At 36.3% G+C, this 17,161-nt stretch overlaps 1 protein-coding gene across 9 annotated transcripts in view; it reads left to right on the forward strand.

Annotated features, from left to right (window-relative positions):
* CTNND2 (catenin delta 2) overlaps positions 1-17,161 on the forward strand; it is a 623,362-nt gene that overhangs the window by 495,867 nt on the left and 110,334 nt on the right. For all 9 annotated transcript variants that reach the window (XR_001465252.4, XM_040695591.2, XM_015282257.4 and 6 more), the window contains one exon: positions 5,275-5,458. Coding sequence is in view for 8 of the 9 variants with exons in the window: in XM_040695591.2 (XP_040551525.1) it covers positions 5,275-5,458 (184 nt within the window). In the remaining variant the exon portion in view is untranslated. The remainder of the gene's footprint in view (positions 1-5,274; positions 5,459-17,161) is intronic.

A 17,161-nucleotide genomic window follows, 5' to 3' on the forward strand; every position in this document is an offset into this window, starting at 1 on the left:
GTTAATGCAATAGCTTTTGGACAGAATTTGTTCAGCAAGCTATGTGCAAGCACTATTAAAATCAGTCCTTTATGTTTTTAATTTAATTTTTAATTTAATGAATTTTTTAATTTAATGAAATCCTATATTTAATTTTGGAGCATTATGAAAGATAACTTTTCAGTGGAGATGCTTATATTATTCTGTAATCAAGGTCAATCCTCATTTGTTTGCAGTGAAAAAGAAAACACCTACTTCTGTCCAAGTTTTTTGCTTTGTAATGCTGTAAATGGCTACAGAAGGAAAATAAAATAACTGAATTGCCTGCAGCTTCACTTGCTGTTCTGTGAGCTTGTAGCTGCTTATTACTTTCACTGAAACCCATTTTATTCTCAATTTGCACTCTTCGTGGGCCATCTTATATACAGGTAGACAGAAAACTACCTTTGCATATGTACATAAGTGAATTACATGAAGGTCCATGTAAGGTATTTATTCACTAACCAGGTAAAATATTATTTCAAGAAAACTAATGAAGCTGCCTTCTCTGTTACACCAATTTTGAATTATTTTTTTTTAAGTGTACTGGTAAGGAGCTTTCTTAAATGCTTTGAATTCTTTAAGTGCCAAAGTTCATATTGGACTTCTTTTTAAATCTAATTTACCTATTTAAGTTAAGAAATGCTGCAGCAGTTGGTGTTTGACATCTTTTATGCACATCAGTTATGTTTTCCTGCAGTTGTAGGGTGGATGCTGTGATTCTTAAACACCAGTTACATTTAATGTGATGTGCATTTTTCAGTAGGATAAATGATTTCATCTCTGCCCCTGCTCTGAACTCAACAGAACTGACATAGTGTATATGGAGCCCACACCCTGTTGCCACACTGCTGATCCAGTTCTGCAGAGTAGCATTACAGTTACATGGGTCTCTTGAGCAACAAAACTGCAGTAAGAGCCAGCAAGTGACTTTTCTAGTACCTGAGAGCTTTGGAGTAGAAGATGCTTTTCCTAAGGGCCCCAGCAAAAGATCCCTTGTGCTTGGCTTCTCAGCAGGGTATTTAGCTCTCAGATTTCAATCTGATTTATGATATGCATGAGGGTACTCCCAGTAGTACCAACACACCATCATCTTATAAACAAACAGCCTCCCAAAGCTGTGCTTGCTCTTACTGGGAGCTGGGATTGTAGCTCTACCAAATCATACACTGCATCAGACCATGACCGAACTGTGAAATTAAGATGGAAAAGAAAAACCTGAGTGAGTTGTAAGGCTTATTTTTTTGTTTTTAACAAAGAATATTCAGTAAGCGAAGTGTTAAGTATAAGGGTGCCTTAAACATGCCAAATTGAGAAGGATCAAAGGTCTTTTGTCTCCCAGTAATATTTTTTTTTTACTTACAGTCTTTTTTATCTCATACTTTATTTGGTGATGTGCTTGTTCTGCAGCACAATCAGAAATAACATATGTAGTGATACTGTGGCAAGGATAATACTTCTGGTAAAAGCTGACCATTTCAGTTTCTTCATTTCTACTTACAGTCTAAGTCATTGTAAGAGGCTTTTTATATATAAAAAAGTAGTGATTAGAGATGGCATCAAATCACATATTGAACAATTGCCTAGACATTCCTGGCTTTATATATGGTCTCTGATTCTCTGATTTTTGCACGATGCCATATTTTTTGCAGTAGCTTTAATTCATTGATTTATGCAAAAAAATAATGCTATTTCTAAGCTGAAGGCATGATGGATCTGTTCCATTTGCTTAGCAGAAGTAACATTCCACTAGTCTGGACGGTGTTTTTAAGAGTTGGTCTTATCTTCAGCTTTGATTTCAATCCAAACTTCAGCTAAGAGAAAGATAAATCAGAGCTTTTTCTTGTTTTCTGTTCTCTTAGTTACCTCTTCTGGTGCCAACATATTTAAATTGCTTTAACTAAGATGTGCATGTAGTTTTCCTTATGAACTATATCTGTATAGTTGAAAGTTCCCAGGGTGACATATATGTTCATGTATGTATTTATGTTTTGCTAGCATACGTCTCTGTAAAGGATAGCAATAACAAAAAATGATAATAGGAACCCATAATCTATTGTTCTTGTTGAAGGAGTATTATACTAACATGTAAGTTTAGATGAAATTCCCTATTAGTGCATGATTGAAAAAAAAAAGAAGTTTGGTGTTATTCCAGTAGAGAAAAAACAAAAACAGCATAGTGGCTAGTGATGGCAGTGATTGGGTTTTAAACCTTTTAGCTGTTGTAAGATGGCTTTGATAATGTTGGTTAGAAACTTTTTCAAAGTTTATAATCAGTTTAATAATTTGATTGTTGTCAACTGTGAAAGACCTTCCTAGAAAAGATTTTTTGTCTCTAGTGCATTAAATAACATTGCTGAACCTACTTGATGCATGTACTATGATAAGCTGTTCCAGAAGATTTAACTTGGTACAGCACGGTCACCATAGCAAGCATTCCAGTAGACTCCTTGAAGAGTCCTTCATCTGATGTCTGCAGGACTGGTTATTGGTATTGAGACCCCAAATCCATCTTCCAGCTTGAACCAGTCCAATGCTTTCAGTACAACTTACTCCTTATGTTTACATTCAAAATGAAACTACAAGATACTGTTTCCTTAGTCTTCAATTTGTTTTATGTATGGATGAAAGCTTCAAACTGCAGAGAGACTTGGTCAGTCTGGTGTGACTACTTTTTTCCTACTCTGTAGCGTTCAACAAATAAAAGCATTTTGCAAAAAAACAGGGAGACAGAATGCCTTCTTTCAATGCATTGCCACCTTAAAGGCAAGGAAAAGAGAAGATACAATGAACATGAATGATTAAGAGATGTTCTGCACTGATCTGGCCAGTTCTTTATTTTCATCTTCCCTCCCAGGAGTCAGCCTACAGATGATAAACTATTGAGTTAAATGGCTGAGTTGGATTAACAACTTTCTTCCAATCCATATTCAGCAGGATAGGTCCCATTATTCATGATTAATCACTGATATGTGGAGTCCAATCTCTTTCCCTCCTAGGAGCAGATGATGGCACACAAATGATTTAGGAGGCAGCCGAGGCACCTTAGCTACTGTTCCAGACTTGCTTATTGTGCTCCGAAACCCAATTTATTCAGGGTTCTAAGAGCAAGGTGGCAAATGATCTCCGTGATCAACTGCTTAGTAGGAGTTGATCTTAAAAGGAAACATAATGCACGCAGTGTTTAAAAACGCATTCAGACATATGCCTCAGGTAAAAAATGGTGGTGTTTTTTTTTTATTTCTTGCTTCTTGGAAAGTCTAGGGAATGGATTATCTACTTTGACACACACAAATCTAATTCCAGACCCTCCTCAGCAAAAGTAATGGGAAATGAAATCCCAGTGCACTTTCATAACTGTAAATTCTTAATTAAGACAGGGTACAGGGAGACACTTAAAACGCCAACCTCAGAAAGTAGCAGAGTCTACCAACTGCAAAAATAAAATGTAACTTGTCGTAATGAAATTGTTTTATTCATTGATGTAGTTGGTAGCATTCAAAGACTTAAAATGAGATGAAAGGCATTGTTATAGGGTGGGAGATTAACTTCCTGCTTAAAACTGTGTGAGGTGCAGAAACTTAAAGGCAACGCCAGGCTTAGTGGGCAGTGCTGGTTTATTAAACTACCGTGACTCACAATCGTTGTAGAAGAACACGGAACAGCAGAATCTACTCTGGTGAGCCCTTCATTATGATACTGTGAAAGTTTTATCTCTAGTTAGCAAATCTGGACCTTACTTCCTGGCTCTTGGGTGAATGAGTAGGGTTTTATTTCGAGCTGGCCAGTTCCTATGGCAGTTAGTGAGCAAAAGCCCTTGTGTGCAATATCAAATGTAATTTAAGTTGAGAGACAGGGCTTAGAGATTATGTTTCTTTACGTCTTCTTTCTTTAAGTAGGAGCCTACCAAATAACAAATATTGCATACATACACATTCTTAAGAATTTTGCTAAAAAGGACTTGTTTGCTGCTTCTGGGTTTTTGTTTGTTTTTGTTTTTAATGGCTTATGAATGGTACCTGAAGCCCAAACAGCTGTTTTGTTACCATCAAAGAACTCTATTCCGCTTCAGTTCTAAAACAGAACTTCTTCACAACAAAGCAACACATTGTCTTGTTGAGTACTAAATCGGACCTTGAATAGGGAAAGATTTGGATCCTGCTTCTCTACCATGTGTATCATTTACACCTATTTAGATACATGTGGAAAAAAAAGCATCTAAATTATCCTTTGTAGTGACTAAACCCAGCAAAATGCCAGGTATTTCCAGAAATGTTCAATTCAATGAAATGTACTAAGAATGTATCACAGAAAAGTGAATATAAATATCATAACAAATGCTTTCATTCTACAATACTTACGATAATACATACAGTATTACTTTTCATAAAGGCATTCATAACAAAAATCAAAGACTCTTTTCCTTGTTACTTTAAAGGAACGAGTGAAAAAAAAAGTATTTTTATTTCTGGTGGGCTTTTTGTGCCCAGCTAAAGTCTGTTAGTTTCTGTCTGTTTACAGCATACAGATAATTTTAAGGTATTTTTATCAGTATAGCTGCATTTCTAAGATCTGTAAAAAGTAACTAAAACATGATGTTGTATAACTGAAACAGTCTTCCCACAGAGGTAATTAAATTTAAAGGGAAAGCAAAAAATGTAGGTTGACTCCCGTTAATTATAACTCCCCTTCAAAACACAGAATGCTAAAGAAAACCCGGAGCAAGTAGAGTGCTTCCTGTTTGTATTTATAAATGTTGGAGCCCGTGTTTGCAAGGTCTTTAGCAGTTTCCGCCCACCATCACTTACTTTGTTTTTTGATATTGTAACATAATGTTCATATTTGTAGACTCTGCTGTGCAGTGAATATTTTCTGTTGGTTGGTGGTTCAAAACTTGAACGTAATAACGGCAAAACTGAATTTTTACCCTCAAGGTTAGGTGTGGAGCCGGGCTACTGTTACCACAGCAGAGAAAGTAGGAATGATCTAAGGCTTAGCTTTGAGAAATGTCCAATGGTGCTGTGACCATTTGTGTATTCAAAGCTTTATTCCCATTGGGGAGTCGTTCAGGTATCATTCAGCTCCATTTACTAGCCTTTATTTATTTATTTGTTTGTTTCTTTGTTTTATGATGCCAAGAACAGCTTCCTTAGAAGCAATAATAATGTGATTTCTTTTCTTTTCTTTTTTTTTTTTAATAAACTATTCAGTCTCTTTTTCCAAAATAGTTGATTATGAGTCATTTGCTTTTTGTAGGAGTTCTCTGGAATCTCTCTTCCTGTGATGCACTGAAAATGCCAATCATCCAGGATGCCCTCGCAGTGTTGACCAATGCAGTGATCATCCCACACTCTGGATGGGAAAACTCTCCACTCCAGGATGATCATAAAATACAACTTCATTCATCACAGGTGCTGCGCAATGCCACTGGGTGCCTAAGGTGAGTACAGCCAAACATGTGCTTTGCCTTAGTCATCTTGCTTTGGCTTGAATTGCTATTTCTCGTTCTTAGGCGTCTGTAAAATAAATAATTTCTTTGTCAGCAAAGAAGATGACTTTCAGTGCTGTAAACTTCAAGTCAGAAATTAATTAGAAAACAAGCTTTGGGCCATTCAGAAGCAGTCCCTAGAAGTTTGCCACTTCTCTTTTCTTAATGGCTTTGACCACTCTTCTCATCAAAGCTTGTATATTTCAGGTGTTTTTTTTCCTTCTAGATTTTTCTCATTCTCCCAGTTGCCTAAGTGAAGTCAGTAAGTTCTCACTATTACACCCAATGTAATAAATGCAAAAAGCAGTGAAGATGCTTACAAAAAGTAACATGCCTTAAGGGTTCCCAATGCCATTGGTAAAGTTGTAATAAATATATCAAATAGATTTTTTCTGCTCTGTGAAGATGAAAACCACAGTGGAATTAGAGACCAATCAGTTAAAAATTGTGCAACTCGCATACCTAAACAGATCATTAAATGTATGTTATATGTAACAAATATATATATGCAGTACCAAGTTGCACTCATATAAATAAGTGCAACATGACAAATCTGTTCTTAAACATCACCATAGGTGTGAGAATGAAAATAGGATGAGTAAGAAGAGTTTCAGTTCTGACAAACCCTTACAAAAGGACTGAATCATAGCAGGCTCTGAATTCCAATCCATATCAGTGTGTTGATATATTTTAACTTATTAGGCAAGTTCTTCAAGTGATGATTTTGTTTTTCTGTTTTTAAACTGGAGTTTCTGTAATCTATCTCAGATACTTGTTATAAAGATTAATTAGGTAATAGTTTTAGGTACTTCACAGGAAAATTGTTAGGTGAATGGTATTTATTGATGATACAGCATGTGTTCTGTGTTTCATCCAAAACAGAAATCCACTGGAAAGAGGTAAATCAAAAACATTATTTGATTATTTTCTTAGGAGGCAAATAAAATTGCAGTGTTTTATTACTTATGTATAGCAAGCACCTTTTTCACCTTGTGTTTTCGTCAAATTTACTGTCTTCCTTTCAGAAGTGAAATATGGAAAGTTTAAGGGAAAAATAATAATTATTATTGATTTTTATATGTAATCGGTAGACACTTAAATATGGAATGTAATAATTTATTGTAAATCTACTTGTATTGGACTTAAAGATGGGTATGTATATGCGCATATCAGCTACACCAGGTTATGTGGTTGGAGCTGGGTAATTATATCTGAGTTTTACAGATTTGGAAATATTATGAAAAGAGTTTGGTAGTTTAATTCTGTTGCATTACATTCAAATCCCTAGAAAAATATTGGTAGAATTACATAGGTTATTCCATAAGGTCTTATACCATCTAGTACTTTTCACACTTCTGATGTTTGCCCTCAGTTAAATAACTGCCTCTGAAAAAACGTCTGTTACAAATTAGGGCCTTTGCAGGTTCCCCTTCTCTGAACATGCATATTCAGTGTTGGTTTCCCTACACCACAGATATCTTCCTGTTAACTTTCTCCACCTGCTTTTCCCATCCCTGACCCTGCAGACCTCAGTTGTTCCCACCTTTTAGTTGATGGATTCGTGTCACACTGGTCTTGAAATCTTTCTTTCTTTCTTTCTTTTTGTGAGTATGTGCATGCCCATTTGCAAACTGATGTGAGCTTACTGTAGCCTGCACTCTGGGTCAGCCTGAGGACTTGTGGCCACATGAGAATGGTACGTTTTCTGATACAGTACACACTGCTTTGCAGCAAAGCTTACTGCCGAGTGCTTGATAGTACTCTGTCATAGCAGAATGGCTTCTGATTGGCTCTTGCAAAATAAGCTCATATCTGCCTGCAAAAGATTGTGCATATTATACCTCTTGAATCCTTTCCAGATAGCCGCAATAGTTCAACTGCTTGTCCTAAACTGATTTGTCTTCTTTCCTTGTAACCCTAGGCCCTTGAACCGTGGGAAGGCTTTTTAGTAACTTTCTGATCTCAAACCCTTCTTATTTCCCAGGTGCATCTTTCTGTCCTCTGTATCTAATTGAGGTATTTATTTGGCCTTTGTCCATCTTTAGATAACTTCATCCCACTTAGTCCATGTGGTTGCTCTTTAGCAAAGCCAGGACATTTGGAGAGGGCTGAATTTGCTCTTGCTTCATTAGCAGAAATTTTCTTGTTTATCTCCTCAGTCACTACAGAAAATCTCTCCCTCTGAAGAAAATCTAAAATTTGAGACTGTGCAAGGAACAAAGTATTAGCTGACCTTTAAGGAGCTGAATGGTTGTTTTTGTGTGGGTTTCATTTTGTTTTTTTTGTTTTGTTTTGTTTTGTTTTTGCATTCGTATAAAATAATGGGGTTGAAGAAAACAGTGAATGACAGAAAGAAAAGATTACAAAGCTGAGTGTTTTACTGCAGCTGATGAGAGCAGTGCACCTCTGTGCTGCTAGTACGCTAACTAACATTCCTTAAATACCTGCCACCCCCAATAAGCTTGAAACAGCTTTCACACTTTCCCCCTATGACTGGATACAAGCTTCAGATTTCCATTTCAAGATCTCACAGTTTGGGGAGATATTATAAAACAAGAAGATAAAATGTACTGGCAAAGACATTGAAGTGCTTATCTGATAAACTCCATTGCTATCTTCCATGGGAGAATTAGTTCTCAGACTCCTGTTTGGCTGTCCTCAACTGCTTTCTTTTCTCCTTTCTTTTTGAGGTGGTTTGCAAGGGAACATTGATTCATAGCAGCTGCACCCAGATTTTCAGTGGTAGTGCTCAGTAGCATAGGAAAGTGATCTTCAAGCTATTTGACAAATGTTTCTAAATGAGTAATGTTGACAGATTTTAGAGACATCAGGCAGCATTACATAAGGTTTAATGCTACCAGATATGCTAGAAGGCTTTTTTTAAAATCTTCAGTGCCTTTTTTTTTTTTCTCATGCATCCACTGTTAAAGCTTTAAGGAATATCTGAGAGGTGCTGTATTATAATCCTTCCTATATGGAGCACCCATAAGTAGTTTGCATTGGCTATTATATGGGAATAGTCAGATCTTTTATATATGCATTATATGATCATTTTTCTTTCTGCTATCTTCCTGTTTCTCAGTTTCTTGATGAGATTTTTCTTTATCTTTTTTGATTACATAGTTGCTTATTAACCATGATTTTAGTACTCTGACCTGACTCTTTCCAATTCTTAAGGAAGTTCTTAATACATTTTTTAAAATGCTGCGTGGGACAACTACTGCAACTTCAGTCAAACAGTAATCCAGCTGAAATCTGTATGAAATCATATGAAAGATAGCAGCAAAATCAGATGTTCTGTTATTTTCTTCTTTCTTGAAAGAGTTTATTTGCAGATTACACGGCTGTGCACTTTCATGCTTTAAAAAGAAAGCAATACACTATTGTGCTAGTTAATTTCATGTAAGTTGAATATTTGAAATTGTTTAGATAATTCATATCTTTAAATACTGTTTTACATCTGTCAATTATAAATTGATTCTTAGTATTCATAATTCAGAAGCTGCCAGGCCTCGATGTGACATATTGGAGTAATCATCCAATTTACTTGCCACTCCACTGAGGTATCAGTACATTACTTCAATAAGCTCTGTGAATGTTTGGCTTCTTTTTTTATTTTTATTTTCAGGTTCAGCTGTGACTGATTTATTTGCACTTGTGAAATAATGTCTGTTTGTTTTGTACCTTCTGATTCATGTAGACTTTCCAGGGAAAGTCTAGTGAAAGCTGAATTTTGAGTCCCATTTGTTTATAGGAGGGCTTATATTGTCCCTACTCTGAGATTTAATAATCAACAGGAGGCATTTTGCACAACATTCTTTTGACCTGTACTGTCAAGCTTACATATTACAAACCTAGATCTCTGTGCAAAGACCATCCAAAAAAATCTCTGGCAATGTCTTTTCAAAAGTCTTTTTTGCTGATGTACAGTTTGGGATCTGGAGAGACCGTGGGGTTTTTTCCATGAATTTGACATGAGTTTAAGGTAATAGAATGTCACCTGAGGACCTCAAGGAATTTTAAGGAAGTATTGCTTTAAAGTTCTAAATCCGTATTTAAAGATTCAAAATCATAAAATGCTGCCCTTTTCTTTCTTCCATGTTCTATTTAATTTTTCATCATATGAAAATCAATGATATATTAAAATATAGATCTCCCTTTAAAGAGTTGGATTTGAAACTGTATAGGAGAGAATAACTCAAGTACTTTTTCTTTGTAAAGCTCCATCCCTTTCACATTTTGCTGTTTCATACTTTCATACTTGTCAGATCTTTCACAAAATAACAAGAATTATTTCTTTCAAATGAAGACACACGTGGCAAGCACTCAGAATAGAAAAGCAAAGGGACAAAGTACTTTTAAAACATGGATTGAATGCAACAGACCCAGTGGTATTTTCTGGATAGATCAACTTTTGGAAAGAACAAATTACCTTTTCAAAACAATTTGTTTTAACTGAAGCCTGAAAGCAAATGTTTTGACTACTTTGCAGATGAATGATCTGTTAAACAAACATTTGCAGCTATTGCATTTATCCCTCAACCTTATTTCTCCTTCAGCTCTCTTCTAAACATCCAAAGACTGTTGGTTCATATTCTTAGGAACTTTTGTAATCTCTTTTGAAAATTATATTCTGCTGCATACTGACAAAAGAAAATGTGGGAGCAGCATAAAGTGGATGGTATTATTTGCCATATGTTTAGTTTCTAAAAAAAAAAGTATATATATGTGTGTGCAGAAACTTGATTTGATGTACATATGAAACTTCTTAGGATACTAAACTTTATACACATATGTATGTACATTTGTATAAATATGTAAGAGGACTGATTTATGAAGCTGAAACATGTTTCTGTCTTTACTGACAATTTCAAGTTCTGAGTATCTTCAATTGAGCATAAATGGAATGAGCTTTTTGTAGCAGAACCAGGATCTTTGCAGCTAATTTTTTTTTATTCTTCTCCGATGAACAGCAGGCAGAGTTTTTTCATCTGTTATAAATAAAGAGATGTTGAACGTAGCAACCCATTTCAGCTTCTCCCTTGCATTGTCTAGAGCTCACTCTCAAACCTTGCAGTCTTGGAATCAGATAATAGAAAGTCTGTGTTCCACTGAGAAGCTTGTTAAAATCTAGGGTTAGGTTATAATGGTCAAAACTCTTATTAACTGAGCATTTTCAGTAACAGCCTATTCAAGGGAGGGGCTTTTACCATAGGCAGTTCTGAAGAAGAGACATAGAAGAGTGACAGCTACTTGGAAGCATACTGAGACAGCATTGCAGATTTTTAGAGAGGGAGCTCTGCAAATCCACACTCTTCAGTTATCCTCCTTTTAGATTTTGAAGTCCTCCCTTGGCCTGGAGAAAAGTATAAGCATCTCTGTTCTTGTCTTTCTAATACAAAGCTAGCGTAATTAGCTTTCAAGCATCATCAGATCAGCAGGTTTTATGCTAATTAGCTACATTCTACTCCTGTACTGTTGTGAAATGTGTATTTTACATAGTCTACATGACTACACACCATGTATTAAACCTCATTGGGCCACCGTTAGGGTGTTGAAAATACTAAGAAAGTTCCTAAACTCTGGAGTTATATTGGTGCATCTGTTGTTAAGCAAATATGCATTCTCTTGACGTTTCTCCTTGGCTTGGGAGTTTCTCCAGGACCTGGACTTGGAAGTAACTGCAGACAAAAGCCTTGCCAAGAAGTCAAGGAAAAGCTTAGATTTGGAGTCTCTAATGTCTGGTTCAGTGCAATTCAATTCCATTTCACTAAAACCAAAATTCTTATTAAACTTGCATAATTTATGCTCCTGGGTCCCAGGAATGCGCTGTGATAACAAGCTGAAGAGGAATTGAGGCACTGATGTCAGCTCTCCAGTATTTTGCAAAGATCGAGAATGATTCCTGTTATATATTGTGAGTGGCTACAGTTTCCAATTCAATAAATACATGTAATATAAATGAAAGTACCTTGATCACAACTTCTATATCTTGTCTTTCTTTCTAGGGTAAAGCTGAATGGCATATTTATATCCTGAAATAGAAGTAAAAATAAATTTGACAATAAATTTAATTGCACGGCTTACTTTGAAATATAGTAGATCGGCATTCTGTAGTTCTAGTACACTATGAATTCTGAATAACTTTAATAAGCTTGATAATACTTCAGTGAATGTCAAACTGAAACATGTTTCGCTGTAGGGAAAAGAATCTGAACTTCTGCTTCCTGCCTTTGGAAGAAATAGAATGGAGTAAATTCTAAGTTGCATTTACCTTACAGCAAGTACTTTAATCAGTGAGTAGGCTCTCAAAAAAAAGTCTGTTTTTTTAGAGATTTTGAGTATTTCTAGATGATCACTGACTCATCAGCTCTTAAAATCATTTGCAGTTTTGATTATATCCATATTTAACTATGAATTAGAGTGTCTAATTTCAGGCACCTCGGTTCAAAACTTGCAAACAGGCTGCTTTCATGGACACGAGATATGCAAAATATGTATTTTTAAAAGACCTAAAACCATTACTTACTCACGAATAAATATTCACTGCCATATTCCTGATCTTCCAAGCACAAACCAAAACTGGAAAAGTCAGAGAAAATGAATAAAGAATCAACTGAATGTGGAAGATGTTTCACTTTTTCAAGAAGCTGAAGAACCCAATCTAGAAAAAAAGTCTCAAACCAGTTGGAGAGGCCACAATGACAGAATCACACTTTCACATAAAGTTTAGGAGGCAAATTTATGCAGGATATGCGAAGGATTGTGCCTTACAAAAAGCTGTGATGATTCAGAATTGTAGCTGGAATAAAAACCTAATGATAGAACTTGGGATAGAGGGTGATTTTAGTTTGAATAGATCAGTGTCCTCTGATTACTGCTGTAATATTTTTATTCAGAAGATACTCGAGTGAGAATTTCAAATAGAATGAAATGTGTAGCTGTGTCAGATCCTTAAGCACCCCACTTTTTCATAACACTGCAGTTAGTCCCATTTTATATATTCATGAACAAATTTATAAGGTTCACACAAGGTCATGCTGTATTAATAATAGCACTGGTAGTCAAACGGCACTCAAGTTCAATGCTTTTTCAGCATTTCTGATTAAAGTTTTGCTTTGTTGTTATACATTCCACATAGCTCTGAAAATTCATTCTTTGCTCAAGTTTTATCAAAATCTCAACCAGAAATTTTATTTTTAAATGGCTGTTAGGGAGTACCTTTTGTATTCTGCTTGATCTGAAAAGTAGCACATCATGCTTTTTTTTGAGACTCTTTTTACTCTCCTATGCTTATAAAAAATGTAACAGCCTTTGGCAGGATGACTTCTTCCTCCATCATTTTGTCTAGTGAGACAAACGGGATTATTCTGCCTAAATCTGCCTGTCAATGCAGGAAGAACTCCTAATGATTCTGGATCAAGACAACCAAAAAGTAATGATGAACCCCCATCTTCTAAACATTATTTAAGTGATACCTGGGCAAACAGTAAAACTCATTGGGACGGTACTCTCAATGGGACTTCATGTTTGGATACAAATTAAAAATAATGGACCTCTTTATCAAAGTTTTATAATTCAGAACCTAAACAAAGTTTAGTTCCTGTTCTTCAACTAAGATCTTTTATTTTCTTGAATGTTTATATGTGTTAGTTAGTTTTAGGGAGAAAAAGAAACAGTTATACTAGGGACCATTTAAATGTTTCTGTGACAGGATTATTTTTTTCCTGTAATTTACTAATATAGTGTTGCAGAAAATTCTACATATACATCTCAAATTAATATGTCTCAGTACCTTCGCTTTCATCTCACGATATTCTGAAGTTCGGCGATGATAACAAAACTATGAGCTCCTACTCCAATGGCTTATGGTTTCCCCAGCCTTTGATTAGGACCACAGTGAATATCTCAAGTGTGTTTTGAATGACTGACTATTTTCCCAGCTTTTGGTGGTTTTTATTCACTTCTGGTTGAATGCCCACTGTTCACTAATGCCTAATGTGAAAATTTCATCTGCTCACATTTGCATGGTTTAGGTGGTGTTAATGTACATTCCATTCTGTCACAGTTTTACCCAGTGTGGATGTGAATGTTCTAAAGAAAGTGAAGCTGCTTGTTTTGTGAAAGGATTTAGATTACATGGTGATTTGCTATTTTTTTTCCATTTTGGAACAGTTTTCATTTGTGTAGGAGTGAGTGTTAAGCTTGGCAGTTAGGTTTTCAGGAATCTGTAATAAAGTATGATCTGAATCTTGGTGGCCTGCTGACTGGATATGAACAGACTCCAAGTCCCACTGACTGTTATGGGCCTCCTCGATAGCATGATGCAAAGCTGAATGGCATGGCAATGCAGCCGTTTTCTTTTTGCAAAGAATCTCCAAGGCAGTGTAGAATTGCATGTGTTGTAGAACATGGCACAATGTGGTCACTACATGGGAAGCTGAACAGAGTTGTGCCTCATCTGTTTTGGCCCATTGGCCAGAAACACTTTTGCTTAGAATGGGTCACAATGCAGCAGGAGGGCCGCAGGTGTCAGCTGGAACCACCATCTACCTCTGCTGTTGCTTTGCTGACTACTGAGAAATGTGGACATTCCTTTTTGAACAGTTACTCTGTAAAACTGATTTAGTCTGGCTCTGCAGAAAATACTATTTGTCTCAGCATGACAGAAAAACTGATTGTGACAATTCTCTAGCACCACTTGAGGTCATGGTGACTGATGTTTCATTTACCCAAGGAAAATGAGAAACGCAAGCATCCAGAGTTTGCATGCCCACGCAGTTCCACTACAAACACTTTAATATATTCTATAACTCTAAAGAGGGTTGAGGTTTTTTAGCCCTAATTACTTGATTTCTATATTAACTATCTTTTCTCCTCTTGAAACTGCTTGCAGTACAGGAGATGTGAAGAAAACATAAGGCTCTGTATTGCGAAGGAAAGACAGGGCATACCTTATGCAGCTTTCCCTCATTATCGTATGATAGACTGCTTCAAATCTGAAGAAAGATCCCATAGGAGTGAGAAGATCATCTGATCTCTTTGGTTGGTCTGAGGGTTTTCAGTAGAGATATCTGTTTGAAGTGTGCTGATCTTTCTTCATCCTTCTGGATAAGCGAGCCAACATCAGAGTAAACATTTTATCGCGCTGGTTCAGAATGTATTGAACATGTGAACTGTCACACTTCAAGCACCAGAGTAATTAATGCCAGCAGCTCAAGTTGAGCCAGTGCTCAAGTCTTCTGCTGCCAGAAGGCTTTGATAGCATTCCAAAGTTCTGCAACTTGGTGAGCTACTGAGAGCTCATGAGAAATACTCCACAGTAATTCCCTTAGTACTAAAGCTCTAAGACTTGCAGTCCCCACTAGACAGACTTGTGAATTTCATTGCTGTTCTGTGTTTTGGAAATGTTTTCTCACAAAACCTCCTGATGAAGTAAGTAAAAAGTAAATAAAAATACAGCTTTGGGGAGCGTGATGAAGTAGACTGTAGACTGCCAAGTGTGCTTGGTATACACTCATGATGTCTGAGCTCAAGACTGAAAACCAGCAGATCATTTCTGGAGGTCATTTTTCTCCCACTTTCAGAGATAATTAGTGAAGTAGACAATTAATTTGAACTAAATTGAGACTTTAAGAAAGACCGAAATATTAAACATGTGACACTAATTCAGTTTCATGAATTGTATCAAATTTGAATGTTTCCCTGGCCATGCTGAATAGAAGCTCTTGTGCCTGTGGAGTAAAAGAGTTCGTAGAGCAAGATGTAAGGCAGTGCTAATTCCAGCCATAGCTCTGTGATAAACACGCAGCCTTGCAGAGGCTGCTTGCCTTTGAAAAAGTCTTAATCCTACGGCAGCAACAGAATGGGATAAAAGTTTTATCCTGTCTTCTGTCACAAAAGTTTGTGAGAAAATTCCATCTAATATGACAGATAAAGCAGAAGACTCTTTAAAAAAAGTCTCTTTAAAAAGAGTTAAACAAAGATATTAGAGATTTAGGAGTATAAGGTTTTTTTTTTTTCCAGTTGCATTCCCTAAGCTAGTTTCATCTTATACTTTCAAGTCACATGTTACTGTTGAGAAAATTTTATCTTGAAAGAGTGCAACCTTTCTTTTTCCTTAAGTAATAATGGCTCTGTAATTTAACTGCATCTCTATGTACTATATAAAAACATTCAGCATCTACTGGATAGTATTTTTAGCAAGAATTACACACTACCTACAGAGGATTACTGTGACAAAGTAGTTCTGAAATATTCATCCTAGGGTAGCTTTTTTACTTTCACAGCTCATTTCCTTTTGTCAGGTACTCATTTATTATAGTTAGTTGGTTACAGCTTCAGCATTTTCATTTGAAGGACAGAAGTGTTGTGAAATACTTCCTCCTCTTCCCCTGCTGTCAGTCATCTATCTTTATATCTGATCTACTATGCACAAAAGTGCTATAATTGAAAAGCATTTCCAAAAATAGAGCCATGAAAGGGTATTCTGTGAATACCGGGCATGCACAAGTATATGATCTTTTTCAGAATCCACTAACAAAGTAAAAATACATAATAAAATGGAAAATAAAATTATTTACATCAAAATATTCATTGAATTCCTTGGGTTTGTTTTATATAATTAATTTGTATTGAACGTACTAGTCAGAGGGTCGGTCAGTTTGATTAATTTTGATCGATAGTTACTGTCTTTGGTTTCCAGACCTTGTACTAAGGAATGCCTTGTACTCAGTATAAATATGAGAAAATGTGCAATGTTGCATGTATTTTTGGTAGTTACTCATATTATGTATGCTCATAGCCTGTGTGCATTCCAGACTGCTTGAGTCAATGGGTAGACCTACGTCTGCCTGGCCCTGTACACAGCTTGAGACCCCAGGAATATTTAAGTTTTGTAACCCCACAAAAACAAGAGAGATCTCATATATAGTTAATGAACTAAATATGAGTTCAGAGGTGGAGAAGGAGGAACATTCTTTTTATAACTACTGTGAGAAAGAGGGCACAGCAAAGACTAATGATTCTGTTTTGTATTCACCTACATCAGGACCAACCAGAAACTAACATTTATGAGGTTGTATGAATGTTTACTATGCACAAGAGAATGATCTGGGGCAAATTTAGGAAGGAAAACGCAGCTTTACTGAATTCACATTAAGAGTAGTGATGTTACTACGGTGATATCTTCTATGCTAGATATCACCTAGCACAAAAACAATGTTTGGCACATCACAGAATCACAGAATTATAGGGGTTGGAAGGGACCTCTAGAGATCATTTTGTCTGACCCTCTACGAAAGCAGTTACCCTACAGTAGGACACACAGGTAGGAGTCCAGATGGGTTTTGAATATGTCCACAGAAGGAGATTCTGCTCTCTGGGCAGCCTGTTCCTCTGCTCTGTCATACTCACCATAAAGAAGTTCTTTCACATATTTGTGTGGAACTTCTTTTCTTCCAGTTTTTGGCCATTGCTCCTTGTCCTGTCACTACTCACCACTAAAAAGAGTCTGACCTTGTCCAGTGCCTCCCACACTTCAGATATTCAAAAACACTGATTAGATCCCCTATGAGTCTTCTCCAGACTGAACAGTCCCAGGTCTCTCAGCCTTTCCTAATATGGGAGATGCTCCAGGCCCTTTATTATATTTGT

This window comes from Gallus gallus, chromosome 2 (genome assembly GCF_016699485.2).
Source record: "Gallus gallus isolate bGalGal1 chromosome 2, bGalGal1.mat.broiler.GRCg7b, whole genome shotgun sequence".
NCBI classification, from domain to species: Eukaryota; Metazoa; Chordata; class Aves; order Galliformes; family Phasianidae; genus Gallus; species Gallus gallus.